At 34.6% G+C, this 17,088-nt stretch overlaps 1 protein-coding gene across 2 annotated transcripts in view; it reads right to left on the bottom strand.

Moving 5' to 3' along the window:
- The window catches only part of LOC106177753 (kinetochore-associated protein 1-like), a 22,340-nt gene extending 5,262 nt beyond the window's left edge, over window positions 1–17,078 (bottom strand). For both annotated transcript variants that reach the window (XR_015333117.1, XM_087006063.1), the window contains exons 1-24: window positions 16,932–17,078; window positions 16,678–16,742; window positions 16,322–16,447; window positions 15,801–15,871; window positions 15,427–15,528; window positions 15,014–15,189; window positions 9,338–9,435; window positions 8,860–9,013; window positions 8,644–8,697; window positions 8,040–8,251; window positions 7,305–7,406; window positions 6,998–7,129; window positions 6,576–6,692; window positions 6,290–6,399; window positions 5,971–6,139; window positions 5,362–5,442; window positions 4,920–5,015; window positions 4,540–4,630; window positions 4,267–4,325; window positions 3,789–4,014; window positions 3,161–3,234; window positions 2,780–2,990; window positions 2,428–2,552; window positions 1,949–2,031 (exon numbers count right to left, since the gene is read on the bottom strand). Coding sequence is in view for 1 of the 2 variants with exons in the window: in XM_087006063.1 (XP_086862189.1) it covers window positions 1,949–2,031; window positions 2,428–2,552; window positions 2,780–2,990; window positions 3,161–3,234; window positions 3,789–4,014; window positions 4,267–4,325; window positions 4,540–4,630; window positions 4,920–5,015; window positions 5,362–5,442; window positions 5,971–6,139; window positions 6,290–6,399; window positions 6,576–6,692; window positions 6,998–7,129; window positions 7,305–7,406; window positions 8,040–8,251; window positions 8,644–8,697; window positions 8,860–9,013; window positions 9,338–9,435; window positions 15,014–15,189; window positions 15,427–15,528; window positions 15,801–15,871; window positions 16,322–16,447; window positions 16,678–16,742; window positions 16,932–16,941 (2,744 nt within the window). In the remaining variant the exon portion in view is untranslated. The remainder of the gene's footprint in view (window positions 1–1,948; window positions 2,032–2,427; window positions 2,553–2,779; window positions 2,991–3,160; window positions 3,235–3,788; window positions 4,015–4,266; window positions 4,326–4,539; window positions 4,631–4,919; window positions 5,016–5,361; window positions 5,443–5,970; window positions 6,140–6,289; window positions 6,400–6,575; window positions 6,693–6,997; window positions 7,130–7,304; window positions 7,407–8,039; window positions 8,252–8,643; window positions 8,698–8,859; window positions 9,014–9,337; window positions 9,436–15,013; window positions 15,190–15,426; window positions 15,529–15,800; window positions 15,872–16,321; window positions 16,448–16,677; window positions 16,743–16,931) is intronic.
- Between the last annotated feature and the right edge of the window lie 10 nt (window positions 17,079–17,088).

Raw genomic sequence — 17,088 nt, 5'->3', positions numbered from 1 at the left:
GGTGAAAAGTAGGTCAAAGGTCAATTTTAAGGTCACATTTAGATTGCCAGTATATGACTTCCTATTCCACTTCAATAGTGACTATGGACCTATCTCTGCCAGTTTTGGAGATAAAAGGGAAGCAAAATTTGCAAAGTTCAATTCATGGTGAAAAGTAGGTCAAAGGTCAATTTTAAGGTCACATGTAGATTGCCAGTATATGACTTCCTATTCAAGTTCAATAGAGACCATGGACCTATCTCTGCCAGTTTTGGAGATAAAAGGGAAGCAAAATTTGCAAAGTTCAGTTCATGGTGAAAAGTAGGTCAAAGGTCAATTTTAAGGTCACATTTAGATTGCCAGTATATGACTTCCTATTCAAGTTCAATAGAGACCATGGACCTATCTCTGCCAGTTTTGGAGATAAAAGGGAAGCAAAATTTGCAAAGTTCAGTTCATGGTGAAAAGTAGGTCAAAGGTCAATTTTAAGGTCACATTTAGATTGCCAGTATATGACTTCCTATTCAACTTCAATAGTAACTATGGACCTATCTCTGCCAGTTTTGGAGATAAAAGGGAAGCAAAATTTGCAAAGTTCAGTTCATGGTGAAAAGTAGGTCAAAGGTCAATTTTAAGGTCACATTTAGATTGCCAGTATATGACTTCCTATTCAAGTTCAATAGAAACTATGGACCTATCTCTGCCAGTTTTGGAGATAAAAGGGAAGCAAAATTTGCAAAGTTCAGTTCATGGTGAAAAGTAGGTCAAAGGTCAATTTTAAGGTCACATTTAGATTGCCAGTATGTGACTTCCTATTCAACTTCAATAGTAACTATGGACCTATCTCTGCCAGTTTTGGAGATATAAGGGACTAAATGTTATAATTTTGGAGTTACCATAATGTGCCATAAATTTCCTACAGAAAAAATTAATTAAAATAAAGAAAAGGTCATTTTGGTCAAAATTCTTGAAATGGGAGGTGCTCTGAAGTTCCAGATGTTCAAATTTGATGAAATAATGTCATTTTTGACCACAAGTTGTCTGCTTTGCCAAGCCTTATGTTTTATTTTTCCGGAGTTCAAAATTTATTATCCATTACCGTACTGCACATTTTGCTTTCACCACCAATATGTACTTTTTGATACAGCGTAACTCGAAAACGGTATGGAATACAAAAAAACGGAGACCACCTACAGTGTTGGGCTTTACATGCTCTACAAAATGCAAAAAAGAATGGGTGTCTAGCAATAACGGTTCCCAAATTAGAGACAGTTTTAAGTTTCGATATCTTATGGCCGCTACTCCCGTGAAAATGCACCGATTGACCCCAAATTCACGGAGATGAAAGATGACCCGAAGGGTAACAATTTCCATTAATATTATTAGTTAAGTCTGTGTGGTATCTGAATAAGGCCGCAAATAATTTTTTTTTCGGCAAAAATTTTGTTTTTTTGAAAATTTTGGCCTGTTTGACCTTGAAATAAAGGTCAAAGGTCAAATCCAAGGGCATATATGAAATCTACACATATGACTTTTGGAAAGCTGTCTGTAGAAATTTTTCCCATAATTCCTTCCGTAGGGGAGATAATTAGCATTTAATTTTGCCATTTTTGGACAAGGGTGCATTGCAATGAGTGCCACACCTAGACCCCAATACCGACAAAGCCCAAATTTTACGTGGAACGAGTTGAGATTATAGGTGACCTAAATCCAAGAGATGGGTATGGAGGCCCTTACCGTCTAGGAGGAGAAGCGGTAACGGTGACTTGGCGGCGGAGCCGCAGGAGCCGGCGGAGCCGGCGGAGCCGGCGGAACATACGGGTCGGGACTAAAACCATGTGTACCGCCAGCGCCTACGCTGGTGGTACAATAAATAATTTAGTTAAAGAATACAAAAAACTTTTCAAATCTTGAAAAAAACAAAGACTTCTTTTAGCTTAGGTTGAATGTGATGTCTATATCAACCAACCTCTTTAAATTGTCCTCATCTTCACTGGACTGTTCCTCACCATGGGATGCATTCAAATTCATTTTGAAATCGAATGTCATTGTCTGAAAGTAGGAGAATCATTTTTGAAGTGTGCAATCATGCCTTATTACCTCGACACTTCGAAACTACAGTGAAGTTTTAAAGCAATATCTTGAAGCATTTAAACTGCTGAATACCCACAATATTACAAATTGGAACAGCCTAAATGGATACAGAAAATGCATTTCTGACTGTTGATCCTAACTTGCCCTATAACTTAGATCTTCATTTAAAATTTCTTATTGCCTGAACGGTTTATCTGCAATTTATCACAATTTTACATCTTGAAGTCATTTTAATTTGTTAAAATAAATAAACAAATTCCTGATTTTAAGTCAAAATAAAATATGTATTTCTATTAGAATTATATATAAATATATACATTTTAAAAAAGCTGTCTTGAACTCCCAGTAACTTACAGTGTCTTCTTCCTCTTGTTTTGCTTGAGATGCAGAGGGCATCCATTTTTCTACCAGAGTCAGACGGATCTTGGAAACATTGACTTTATTCACCTCTGCAACACTGTCTGCTATTTTGTGGATGTCTGAAAAAAAAATATACAAAATCTTGACCAAAAGGGGCGGGTTGAGGCAGTCTTCTGGGTCTTTCGGAAGATGGTCAAATTTTTAAGTTTACATTGATGAGTACCTAATTTTTTCTGTCGGAAGATGGTCAAAAAATGGAGGATGGATCAACAAAGATAATGTGGAAGACTGTCAGAAAACATCTCTGGATCCGCCCCTGCTATACTACAGTGATAACTTTTTCTACCAGGTAAACTGCTGGGTGCTCCAGGTTCCATTCTCTGTAGTATGCTAGGGTGGTCATACAGCTTCATGATCAGTTTGGTGGGCCGTGGGGCCAGGCTAAGCAGCTCTTCCTCTGCCAGTCTGTTCTGGTAAAGCACCTGTTCTGTGGCCAAGCGACACCACATCTGGGAGAACTTGCTGTATGCTTCCTGGGCTCTGACCTTTTCTGGACCCTACAAAAAAAAGCCAGAGTGATTTAAGCATTTCATTAGTTTGAGTTGCCTGAAATGAAAATATAATTCAAATTTACAGACAGAGGTTATTAGGTATATTGTTAGGAATTTCTCTCTCTCTCTCTCTCTCTCTCTCAGGCAAACAATCACTTAGACCATTATCACCTTACCTCTTGAGGACACACCTCTAACCATTTCTGTGCCAACATGGCACAGAACTTCAGAGCTACCACTTTTTCAGCACCTGGAGAAAATGAAACCCACTTACTGTAAATACAGCTTGGTATCCATAACATACATTTGATCAAATAAATCTTACACACATCGTTAAGTACATTTGCTCAATGATTTTAGCCAAATTATTAAAAGCTGCAGTCTGTAAATCTGACATTAAAATTAAACTTAAAACAAGTTTTCCCCGCATTATGACAATTCTCTTTCAATGTCAGGCAACTGACACCATGAAATACTAAACATTTTAGATTGAACTAAAATTTAGAATAAACTGATCCTCTTACATACATCTGAATTATCAATCTGAATTATCAATTATTTATCTTGGGCATATCTTACACAGCCATTTAGGTTGGTCTCAACCGTAAGTCCAAAATTTTAGTATCTTTGACACAAGATAAATCAGCAGTACTAACTCCAGTGAAAACAAGGCAGCCTGTTTTACATATAGAAATGTGTGTGTGTGTGTGTGTGTGTGTGTGTGTGTGTGTGTGTGTGTGTGTGTGTGTGTGTGTGTGTGTGTGTGTGTACGCATGTGCGTGGAGGGGTTGTGGAGGCACTTACCCATGGGCAGTTCCTGCACCACCCATCTACCACAAGCTACTGCCATCTCACAGTGAGATACATTGAGCAGCAGCTTCCTCACACTGTCAAACAACTTCAGGTCCACATCAGTGTCTGGATTCCAGCTACATTTACTCTTGTCCAGTGTCTCCTTGGCTTTCTTGCCTTCCACATGTTTCTTTATGATGTTCTGTATGGTGGTTAAGTATACCTGATCTGTGTTTAACTAATGGAAGAATTAATACGATTAAATAAATTCAGCAAAGAATGCTGATAAGCACCGTCTCTATGGTGCAAGATAAATTAAAAACTACCATAAGGAATTTTATATTATTCTGCTTCACGACTTTATAGTTTCCTCTTCCTAATAGTATCTGCATTATAACACCTGTTCAGAAAGGAATATTATCCTTATATAAATAACAGAAAAGATCAAACAATACAGGCAATTCTTAAATTATCTATTGACCTAGTTTACCTTGAGTAGCTGTGTGATAGGCAGCCAAAGAGAAACTGTACTTGCATTCAGTTCTGGGGCTGCAAAATTAAAATTTAAATATTAAATTCAACCTGTAACACAAACACCCATACCATAAGTGATGTGATCACAAAACATGAATTATCATTCTTAAATTTTGCAAAACCACTCATGTCAAAACAAAAATGGTTAAAATATAATGGATAATGTGTGACAGCATTTTTTGTTTGCAAAATAAAAAAAGTAATAGATCTACACAGTTTTTCTACATACTTATGATTTTCCAGGGTTCTCCCATGAGAAGCGGATGGAAGGGCAACCTCTTCTCAGACAGTGGTGCTAAGGCCCTGCCTCCACCTAGCAGCTAAAACAGAAATCATTTTTCCTTTATAAGGAAGTAACATACAATACTTTATAGGGAAACCTGAAGTGTCTGAGAAATAAAACATTTTAAGAAGTTTGGTCAATACTTAAACAAATCCATGCTTGTGTCTAAATGAAATTGTCACTGTCATCATAAAAAGAAACTTGTTCTGTTGTGTTGTTAATCATAAAAATATTTTTTTCTAGTTTCAAAATACAGTTACAGTGAATTTCATCACCATTTGAAAATACTGAAAATATTGTCTTCTCAAATAAAAAGAAAAATAAACCTGTTCATCCTCAGTGATATGTTTGTAATTGATCTCATAATCCGAGGGAGGGGCAGACCTTACGTAAAAGGACAAATATTCTAGCAGTTTTAGGCCCTGAAAAGTTAGTATCAAATTTTTAGATTTTTTTTAAATCAAAGCATAAAAAGACAAGATTTTCATAGCATACAAAGAGTAGTGGTGAAATAAAATCTGAACATTCATAGGAAATTGAGCGTAAAAAAAATAAATCTTACTTGATGAAACGCCTTTATACCCCAAAACCAATACACGTAAGTACTATCTAAAAACTTTACTATATCAGATTTGCTTATAAGGAAGGATACTTGAAAAATCTTTTCTTAATATGCAAATATTGACAAAAAAAGAAAACTATGCTCTGTTACTGCAATTTTAGCCAAATTCACATTCTACACATTTACCAGACTCAAGCAAAACCTACCTTTTGCACATAGGCACTGGAATCCAATTCATTGATTTTGATCAGCATGTAATCCAGCTCTTCATATGCATATGGATCAATCTAGAATGTAATTCAACATGTTATAAATAATCACATTTGAAATGGTACAAAGTAAAATAAATAAATAAATAAATAAATAAATAAATAAATAAATAAATACATACAATTAGAAAAACAATGATAATTTACTATGCAAATCTGATGGCACTTAACGAACCAAATTGTAAAAGAATCCAGAACTGTGCTGTAACTGATGTCTGCCATCACATTCACAAGGAACAACTGTTTAGCAATTACAATCAACCAAAGGGAGATTTTTATGGAAACATGTTAACATGAAGATACGAAGAGTACAATTACTAGTGAAGCCGATTATGTACACTGCATAGCATTTCAGTATCCTTCTATTATGCAGGGTGATTTTTTTTAACTACTTGCCCTGTTGGGGATAAACATGCCTTACTATAGGCTGAAAGATGGCATTGACCAAGTATGGCCTGTCAAAGTACCTGCCAAAGCAGAAAGGAACAGACATTGTCACATTGAAATACCCATATCCAGCATGCATGTAAAATGCCAGTAACATACCTGTAACACAATGCTATTTAGTTTAGGTAACAGCTTGTCTTTGGCAGTAATGCCCTCTATCACTCTGGTAGCCATCCTGTGGCGGGCACTAACTGTTAGGTGGGATTTACCCAACAGTAGTGCTTCTAGATACTCAAACAATGCCTCATTTTCATCTAGGTTAAAGGCTCTGAAAACACAATACCAATTCTGTATGAAAAAAGGATGGATGAAAAAAATCATACAACTAACTTCAACTATGAAGCAAAGTTAAAATGGACACAGGTAGGTCTGGGTTTCATAAACTTTCGTAAATAATGACAACATAATCATTGCATACCTGCAGTATTCTCCAATAAGTTCAAGTTCCACCTGTTCATGGTGGACCAACTGAGGAATTAATTTTCTCTTTTCCTCCCCTTTGCCTTCGTAGGCTTCTTTGAAAGATATCTGAAATGTTTAAAACGTACAAATCCATTTTAGTTGTCCTAATTAGTTAACTGCTATCCAATGTATTGGCTTTATTCTACCAGTAAAAATATACTTAAACAATATCTATAACCCCCCCCCCCCAACCCCTGTGTATGCCTTTTTCATTTCCTTCCCAAGCAGATGTGTCATTTTACCTTAAGCTTAGAAAACTTGTGTCCCCATTTTGCATTGGCAGCCATTTCATTACATTTCAACAGTACTTTGGGTTCCTTGGAAAGAACAGCATAGTCTTTTCCCACAGTAGCAATTGCCTGGAATAAATTTTTTTTAAAAATTCAATATTTCTTTTTAAATAAGAGACATAAATACCAAATGTTACAGTTTGTTACAATTAAAGTTACTGTAATATTTGAAGTGTAAATGAAATAAAGTGGAATAAATATTTTTAATTTTTATAAACTTTTAGTGACAAAAGATCTTTTTAATAAATTTTAAAAGTACACAGTCAAGCAAGAAAAAAAAATAAAAGGTTTCATGTAATGTAGATTAGGGACAATAATCTACAAAGTCCATAATTTTTCATACATGTACTTAAGCAAAATCTTTAAAGACATACCAGCAAAGTCTTGTAATTCAGCCCTGCCTGGCGGGTCAATTTTGTCATCATTTCCATAGCAATTTTCTTGTTCTGCAGAGAGCAGATGTAGCCCACAGCCAAGATATGGTCAACATGCTTCTTTGTGAAAAGCTGGAAGAGAAAAAAACATACTCTAAATATGTGCTTATGACAAGAATAAACAGAGCAAATCCATGTATTTCAATTTTCTGACTGTGTTTTACAGTCCGACCCATTCACATATTTTGATTGTTTATATATAAATTATAATACAAATACCTTTAACAGAGAGAAACCTAATCTTTACCTTGCAGAACAGGGTGGAGACCAGATCCTTCTGTGTTACCAGACCAATCTGTGCAGCTTTCATCACCAATCTCTTGTCTTCATTAAGAGCTGTCTTGAGTGCCTGTAACAACAGTTTATTTTATGAAACTAAATGTACCCTTTACTAAATTAAAATAAATGTTCTTCATTATTATTATTTTTTATTTTGCTTTTTAATTTCCATGATAATAAGTATGCTTTCAGTTTCCTAAATGAAACTGAGATATCGAACTCTGTATTTTATGGTTAGAAATTTTTCAAAAAATAAATTTAATTCTAATTCTTAATACTGGACTCACTGGCAGTAAAAAAGATCAACAAAGAAATAAATGCAGACATGAAATTGACTTTCAGACTAATGATCTTAAATGGTGAAACTGAACAATATTGCAACAGTTCAAATTCCCTTTTTAAATCTAAACAAATTGCATTCTTGCAGTATAGTCTCAATTAACTTGATTCCTGCCCAATATATAAAACCCCCTTTACACTGGATGGTGTCCTTTCTGCGTCCTTTGTGATATAGATGAAAGTGGCAGCACTGTGGTCATAATAAGGAGGCACAATTATTGCTTTGGTTGCAGAATGAATGCATAATGATCAGCCAGTTTTCGGCACGTAAATTATTATTTTTTTACTCTCAAACAAGACTGTACTACAGGACGCAGAAAGGACGCCGTCCAGTGTAAATAGGGCTTAACAGAACATGTGTTACCTGGTCCTGGGCCTCATATCCCATGCTTTGTATGGAGTGATGCTGCAGCACGCTGCCTATGGTCTGATGAGTTATGTTCAAGGCGAGCTCAAACTGACTGTTCTCTCTCAAATACTGAACCAAGTCCAGGGCGGTGGCATTTAAGGTCTTATATAATGGAGTGTCTGCCCCTGGCACAGTTTCTGTGTTTTCTACATTTGAGTTTGAAGAGACTGCAAAAAGAAATGTACTCTGAGAAAAGACTGTTGACAATAAAAGGACAAAATGTTTTCATTATGTTATTAATAAGACATTAAACAAAAAAGTTTTTAAAAAAATCAACACACATTAAGACAAATATCTAATAGAAGAAAACATGTCATGAGAAACCAAAATTTTATTTTTAAATTACCAATGGTATCTTTTAAAGTAAACTAAGGTCTTAAGCAGGCCATGTAAACTTGGTTATTTCTTACCAGTTACCAAGTTGGACATAGATAAATTAACAATTTCAAAATGTGAAGGACTTGGAGCAAGTGGTTCTTGTACTCTATAGTGGGAAGACATATTTACATGTACCAGCATGAGTTAGGTGGCCATTGCCTATTCAACACTGTTTACCCACCTTTCTTTGCCTGTCCTTGAATCCTGTGCTGTAGGTATGGGGCTTTACCACGCTCTGAAAAACAAGGAAATCGTAGTCAATTATTTTGGCTTAAAGAAGAGAATTAGGTTGATGGAGTTAAAACTAAACATTTATAGGAATAAGATTAATATCTTTTTTTCTCAGAGAAAGAAAAGGATAAAAATATCTTATAATTATTGTTGTTTGTGTACCTACCAGCTTCTGGTAGTAAAGTAATGGCATACTCTGCAGCCATGGTGAGTGTGACTGATGAGTCCAGTACAAGTCCATCCTCCTCAAAGAAAGGGTCAAATGTCCACTGCTTGTAGAGGTCCTGGCCAGACTGGTCGTGGTCACCTTGTCCAGCACACTGTCAATCCCAAAACAAAACAAGATATGCTTTTTAGAAACACAAGACAAAAATCCTGTATTTTCTATTTTCTGGAATCTTAATACTTGATGTTATACATGTACCAATTGGCAAAAGTAGCATTATGATATAAAAAGAATAAAAATAGCAACAACAAAAACAACAGAAACTTACCCTTTACTGCCTAATCAATCCTTTTTCAAAAGTTACTTGTTTTCCCATTAGCCTACAGATCCTTTCTATCTAAAATTTTTTTAGACCAGGACAAAACTTCTTTCTAACAGTTAAAATGTCATGTCAGCTTGTTTTTTCTCCTGCCTTTACCTGAACTCTTTCTCCATAGGCCCCACTCTCACACTGTCTGTACAAGGTCAGCATCAGTGCAGTGTTCTTACTAAGTTCCAAACAATCTGCTATCATATCTAAAAAACAAGGCAGCAAAGCTGTCAAATGTACAGACAAAAAACAGGAAATAACTATGCACAAAATAGGCTACAGTCAATTCTGATGCAAAAGTACATTATGTTAAACTGCAAATTCAACATTAAATTTTAATGATTGAATCTGACAAACTGCAATGATATGAGTTTATTTCCATTTTTGAAACTTTATTACACAATACACGATAACAAGTTTACCATCATTTTTACATAATCAACTAATAATGTTGTAAAGATGCAGGAAATGCCAAACAAACACTTTTACGTATCTTATTAATTAAATAATGAAACTGTTAACATGCCTAAGAAATGAATCTGAGGAAATGTGAAAAAACGGCATTTCTTTAAAATAATGGCCCGATTAAGCTGATTTTTGAACTCAACCTGCGTTTTAGCAGGAATGACCACTCCTGTGAGTTTCATGACAATTGGCCTATCTGTTTTTCTTATATTGTATTTACTGTGTTGCACATATGCTGAAAAGTGAAGAAACAAGGCAGCAAAGCTGTCAAATGTACAGACAAAAAACAGAAAATAAAGATGCAAAATAGGTCATTTTGTCAATTTTGATGCAATAATAAATAATGCTTATAATAACACAGTCAGTTAACACTGAATTTTAATCATGCACAACAGGTAACATGCTCAATAACAGGAGCAGATCCAGAGGTATTTTCTGACAGTATTCCAAATTATATTTGTTGATCCATCCTACACTTTTGATGGTCTTCCAACAGAAAAAAATTGATACCAGTCAATGTAAACTTTAAAATCTGACCGTCATCTGAAAGACCCAGAAGATGGCCTCAATCCACCCCTGCAATAAGATTACAGTTTCTGGACCATGAGAGTTCAAATTCACATAATGAAAATCCCAATATTTGAAAAATGTTGACAGTGCATAAAATAATATTACATATTGTTTAAAGACATAAAAACCTATGCAACTGCTTATGTGGAAATACAGAAAATCTGAAGAGCTTCAGGTGGATGGGAGTTGAAAATGCCTGTGTTTAGAAAAAAATTAAAAAGAAAACACAACAAAAAAAAAAATCCAATAAAGCTGCTATTCAAACTTTTAATCTTGCTGTATTAACATGATATGAATAATCCCAATGTGTTTGAGGATAATAAGGCACTGTTATTCATCTATAGCATTAATGTTGGCATTACACAATTTTTTTTTTTTTGTAAACTTATTTGCAATAGTAAACAACATTTACCTGCATAATTATCACCAATTCCTAATTATGTGACACAGTTAAGAGAGCTTAACCTATAAGACTTGAATGGGAAATCTCAACGTGTGTTTTATGTAATCTTATTTAATGGGCACTTGAAAATCAATTAGGCAAGTAATTTTATAGCTCTGAATTTAGCTAGTGATTATCCCAAGGGACAATTACCACCATCCATAAACAGTAGCCCCATATAGCACTCCATAGAGCTGCATTGCCTCCAAAACAGAAAACAATCACACTGATTTCCAACACAAGCTACACTTCAGTCCTATGAAACTTTTCAGTAAGTTAGAATATCATAAGTAAAATGGTTTTTCCTTAATGGTCATCCCAGCAGCGATGTCCAAAAAAGGGTTTTTTTCATCTTTTATGCAATTTAACATAATGCTTAACAGCACAATGGTCATCAATTTTTAATAATAAAGTAAATGTATCATAGCTATTCAAAAGATGTGACTAGCAATGGTATTCAAGCCAATGGAAGTTCAAAGACTAAGTCACACCTTGAAAATGTCCATATGTGAAAATTTTAATTGTAACAAAAAACTATAATGCTTAACAGCATAATGACCATCAATTTTTAATAATGAAATAAAAGTATCATGGACATTCAGAAAAATTGATATGGAAAGGTCTTCAGGGCCATGGAAGTTCAGAGTCACAACTTCAAAATGCCAAAATGTACACAAGAGATAACTGTACTGAAATGAATTTCTTTCCACTTTCAACACTTTTTTTTACATATATATATATATCAAAATAATCAATTTACTGTCGTTTTTAAATGATCAACTAAGAAAGTTGTTGACATAGGAAAAATATCAATAGAAAAATTATAAATGTCCAATTTGTTCCATTCTGAGATTCTGAACATGGTGAATAATTGAATCTGACAAACTGTTAAAGATATGAGTTTATTTCCATTTTTGACACTTTATTACACAATGCACAATAACAGGTTTACCATCATTTTTATATAATCAACTAACAATATTGTTAAGATGCAGAAAATGTCAAAAGAACACCTTTACATTACTAATTAGTTCACAAATGAGATTCTTAACATGCCTATGAATTAAATCCGAGGAAAAAAGACTTATATACAAAAAAAGGCACAATTTCACCAAAACTGAACCGATCAAGCTTATTTTCGAACCTCATCTTAATTTTAGTAAATCTGATCACCCCTGTGAATTTCAAGACGATTGGCCAATTGATTTTCCTTGAAATGTGTTATCAGTGTTGCACATATGCTGAAATAGTGAAAAAACAGCATAACTTCCATAAAAATGGCCCGATCAGGCTGATTTTCAAACTTGACCTGCGTATTATGAAAATTCATCATTTCAGTAAGTTTCAAGCCAAAAGGTAAAACGGTTTTTCACTTATTGTGTTATCGGTGTTGCATTTATGCTGAAAAAAATGAAAAAACAGCATAAATTCCCTTTAAGTGACCCGATCATGCTGATTTTCGAACTTGACCTGCGTATTATGAATATTCATCAGTTCTGTAAGTTTGAAACCAAAAGGTAAAATGGTTTTCCACTTATCGTGTTATCGGTGCTGCATATATGCTGAAAAAAGTGAAAAAACAGCATAACTACCCTAAAAATGACCCGATCATGCTGATTTTCGAACTTGACCTGCGTATTATGAATATTCATCAGTTTTGTAAGTTTCAAGGGAAAAGGTAAAATGGTTTTCCACTTATCGTGTTATCGGTGCTGCATATATGCTGAAACAAGACAGCACTGTTCTGCAATTGGTTTACTTCCATTTTTAAAACACTTTTTTAACATAAAACAAAATAAACAGTTTTCTACCATTTGTATATGATCAACTAAGAAAATTGATGAGATGGGAAAAATATCAATAGAACAGTGTTAAATGTCCAATTTCCTCCATTCTGAGATAATGAATATAGTAGATGATTGAATCTGACAAACTGCAATGATATTTGTTTATTTCCATTTTTGACACTTTATAACATAATACACAATAACAAGTTTACCATCATTTTTACATAATCAACTAACAATGTTATTAAGATGCAGGAAATGTCAAACAAACACTTTTACGTATCTTATTAGTTCAATAATGAGACTGTTAATATGCCTAACAATTGAATCTGAGGAAATGTGAAAAAACAGCATAACTTCTAAAAGAATGGCCCGATTATGCTGATTTTGGAACTCAACCTGCGTTTTTTAGTTAGTTTGACTACTCCTGTGAGTATAATGACAATTGGCCTATCTGTTTTTCTTATATTGTGTTATTAGCGTTGCATATATGTTGAAAGAAGTGAAAAAACAGCATAACATCCCTAAAAATGGCCCGATCATGCTGATTTTCAAACTTGACCTGCGTATTTTGAATATTCATCAGTTTTGTAAGTTTCAAGCCAAAAGGTAAAATGGTTTTCCATTTATGGTGTTATCGGTGCTGCATATACGCTGAAAAAAGAGAAAAAATAGCCTAAATTCACTAAAAATGACCCAATCACGCTGATTTTCGAACTTGACCTGCGTATTATGAATATTCATCAGTTTTGTAAGTTTCAAGCCAAAAGGTAAAATGGTTTTCCACTTATCGTGTTATCGGTGCTGCATATATGCTGAAAAAAGTGAAAAAACAGCATAAATTCCCTATAAGTGACCCAATCATGCTGATTTTCGAACTTGACCTGCGTATTATGAATATTCATCAGTTCTGTAAGTTTCAAGCCAAAAGGTAAAATGATTTTCCACTTATCGTGTTATCGGTGCTGTATATATGCTGAAAAAAGTGAAAAAACAGCATAAATTCCCTATAAGTGACCCGATCATGCTGATTTTCGAACTTGACCTGCGTATTATGAATATTCATTAGTTCTGTAAGTTTCAAGCCAAAAGGTAAAATGATTTTCCACTTATCGTGTTATCGGTGCTGCATATATGCTGAAAAAAGTGAAAAAACAGCATAAGTTCCCTATAAGTGACCCGATCATGCTGATTTTCGAACTTGACCTGCGTATTACGAATATTCATCAGTTCTGTAAGTTTCAAGCCAAAAGAAAAAACAGTTTTCCACTTATCGTGTTATCGGTAAAAGTGCACGGCGACGGCGACGACGGCGACGGCGACGACAGACGCAGATGATGGCTATATGTACAGACACATCTGTGTCTGTACATAAAAAGCATAACTACTAAAACAGTGGCCCGATCATGCCGATTTTCGAACCAGACCTGCGTTATAATAAGACTGATTACTCCTGTGAGTTTCATGACAACAGACCTATCAGTTTTCCTTGAAATGTGTTTACAGTGTTGCATATATGCTGAAAGTTAAAAAACAGCATAACTTCCCTTAAAATGGCCCGATCATGCTGATTTTCGAACTTGACCTGCGTTTTATGAATATTCATCAGCTCTGTAAATATACAGCCAAAAAGTAAAACTGCCTTCCACTTATCATGTTTACAATGAAAGTGCACGGTGCCAGCGCTGGCGACAGTGACGGCGACGATGGCAGATACAGGTGATGGCAATATGTACAGACACATCTGTACATATTTACTGTACTGTTTGAGAACAGTAAGTGACATTGTTTTTCTTAAATGGTCATCATGGGAGCAGTGCCCAAAATAGGTTTTTTTCAAATTTTGATGCAATATTACATAATGTTTAACAGCATAATGACCATCAATTTTAATAATAAAATATTAGTATCATGGATATTCAGAAAATGTGACTAGCAAAGGTATTCAGGCCCATGGAACTTCAAAGTCACAACTTGAAAATGCCAAAATGTAAACAAGACAGCACTGTTCGGAAATGTTTTTTTTCATTTTTAACAATTTTTTTAACATAAAACAAAATTAACAGGTTACTGCCACCTTTATATGATCAACTAAGAAAATTGATGAGATGGGAAAAATATAAATACAACAGTGTTAAATGTCCAATTTCCTCCATTCTGAGATTCTAAACATAGTGAATGATTGCATGATATGAGTTTATTTCCATTTTTGAAACTTTATTACACAATACATGATAACAAGTCGGGTGACAGATGACACACTACACAGTCTCAGAAGACAGATGGCACTCCACCTTTATGTAAGTTGATAATTCAACATGCACTAGTTATCAATATGTATATATTTACTGATATAATGTAACGTCTATGCATTTTTCTGTGTACATATATGTATTTAGAACATTACTCCATAGTGAAATTGTATTTTTGGTTGCAGGCCTTGGATAACAGAAACATCTCTGCATTTTTTTGTAAGTTAACATTTTATCAAGTGACCAAAGGTGACAGGAGACACTTTACCTGGAGGACAGATGACCAGTGCCCACCTGGCCAGCTCATGGAGTCTAGACGGGAGGTCCTTGCAGGTGTGTAGATCCTTCACCCAGTCTTCACTGGTGTACAGCTTACATACTGTGTGGCCCACCTGGAGCAGCACCTCAGCTGTCTCCTCACTGGGGGCCTGCTCATACAACTCACTGATGTGATGGAAAAAAAATGTAATTATGTATGCTTAAGCTTGTGCATAAAACTGTGACCAATTGGCTTGAAACAATACCTTATTATTCCTGAGCACGCTCGTGTGTGTGTTTGTGTGTGTGTGTGTGTGTGTGTGTGCGTGTGTGTGTGTGTGTGTGTGTGTGTGTGTGTGTGTGTGTGTGAGAGAGAGAGAGAGAGAGAGAGAGAAAGGTGATAGAGAAAAACCAGATGCACACCTGCAGATACCAAGAGCAGTGGTCACATCCCCCCTGGTGGCTGCCGCTAGAGCAATCTGCCCTCTCAGGGTTTCTTTTGAAAACCCCAGCACTTCTGCAAGCCTAGAGAATGTGAACAATCAAATATGACTGAACTATACTGAAATTGTGAAATTTGAAACACAAACCTTACGTGAACATTTGGACTCTATATTAAATCTTTGCCTAGGAATCTGATCATGGATAATATACCACTGACAATTTTAAAAGTTAAAAGTTTAATATTGTGCAATATAACGTAAATTATGTGTGAAATTCAAAGGGTCAAAATCAACTACTATCTAAAATTCCAAAGCTGCATTTAAAACAAGCAAGCAATACAATTATACTCTCACCTGTATATATGAGTAAAGTTGGTTGACTTCCTCAGAGAACTTTTCCTATCAGGGTCGCTGATCTTACCATCCTGAAAACAAAATGCAAAAAACAACTTCAAAAAAAAAAAAAAAAAAATACTAATAATACATAAATAAATAAATAAATAATAAAATAATAATAACATTTAAAAATAACAGCTTTAAAGTCAATGAACTAGGCTTGTCAGGAAACTTTTAAGAAAAAGTGGGAATATTACGCTAACAGAATGCATTTCATGACTTTGAGACTCAATCTGACTAAAACTGTTGAAGATTGCTAACCATGGTGACAGAAAATAAATGTTTTTATTTCACACAAAATGTCTGGTTATTTTACATCTTATTGCTGCTACTTTATTTCTCATTTCATTTCATAAATAAATAAATAACACATTAAGAACACAATAAACAGTTTAATAGCCCATTTAAACAAACTAATTCTTTAGCCCATTCTAAGTGAAATGTAACTAATTAAATACAGTAGATAGGTTCCATCTTACCCCTTCTGATGCGTTTTCATTTTTGTTTCTCTGTTCAAAGAACTTTCTCACATGTCTGGTCAGCATATCTTTTCTATAGTCAGCATTGGAAAAATTGTTTAGCAGAACAAATTCACCAAACTCTTCCTGCAAAATGAAAATATATCAAATAGGTACCAGCATTAGCATTTGTGTATGTTCATGACCTGAATTACAAGAGGGAAAACTAATTTGTGTCCATTTTTACATATCAAATCAAACGCAGTTTTCTTAGTATCCAGTTCTAGCTAGATTGATGAATGCTTCCACACAACATAAACACACCAATACTTTCGAATAAAACACATTGCAGTAGAATTCATTCATTTTTGACTTACTTGTAAAGCATAGAGATTTGTTAAATCTTTCAACAGGGTAGCATGCTCCCCAGTGTCATCAGGATCTAAAGTAAGCAAATCACATCAAATTACCGAACAAAAATTACAAATCAAATGGGTAAACAAAGAGAGGAAAAACCCTAAAAGGGTATAACTTTCTAACAATTATCTTTTGCTCAAATAATCACAAAAGGAATGTATGCAGATTCTTCAGATAAAACCTGAAAATTAAATTTCATAAAAACAAGAAATACCTTCCAGCATTCCTAGAAGTAGTCGTAAGATTTGTGTTCCAGCTTTTGTGAAAAGTTTGATTTCTTCTTGCACTGCCTGAAATATTCAAAGAAAATGGAAATGATTTTTAACAAAACTTTCCAAGTAACCATGTATTTTCAGAAGCTTTTAACATAG

The sequence above is a fragment of the Lingula anatina genome, chromosome 2, assembly GCF_051362555.1.
Source record: "Lingula anatina isolate TDL-2025a chromosome 2, LinAna3.0, whole genome shotgun sequence".
Taxonomy (NCBI): Eukaryota; Metazoa; Brachiopoda; class Lingulata; order Lingulida; family Lingulidae; genus Lingula; species Lingula anatina.
This window is presented reverse-complemented; position numbering and strand designations above follow the sequence as displayed.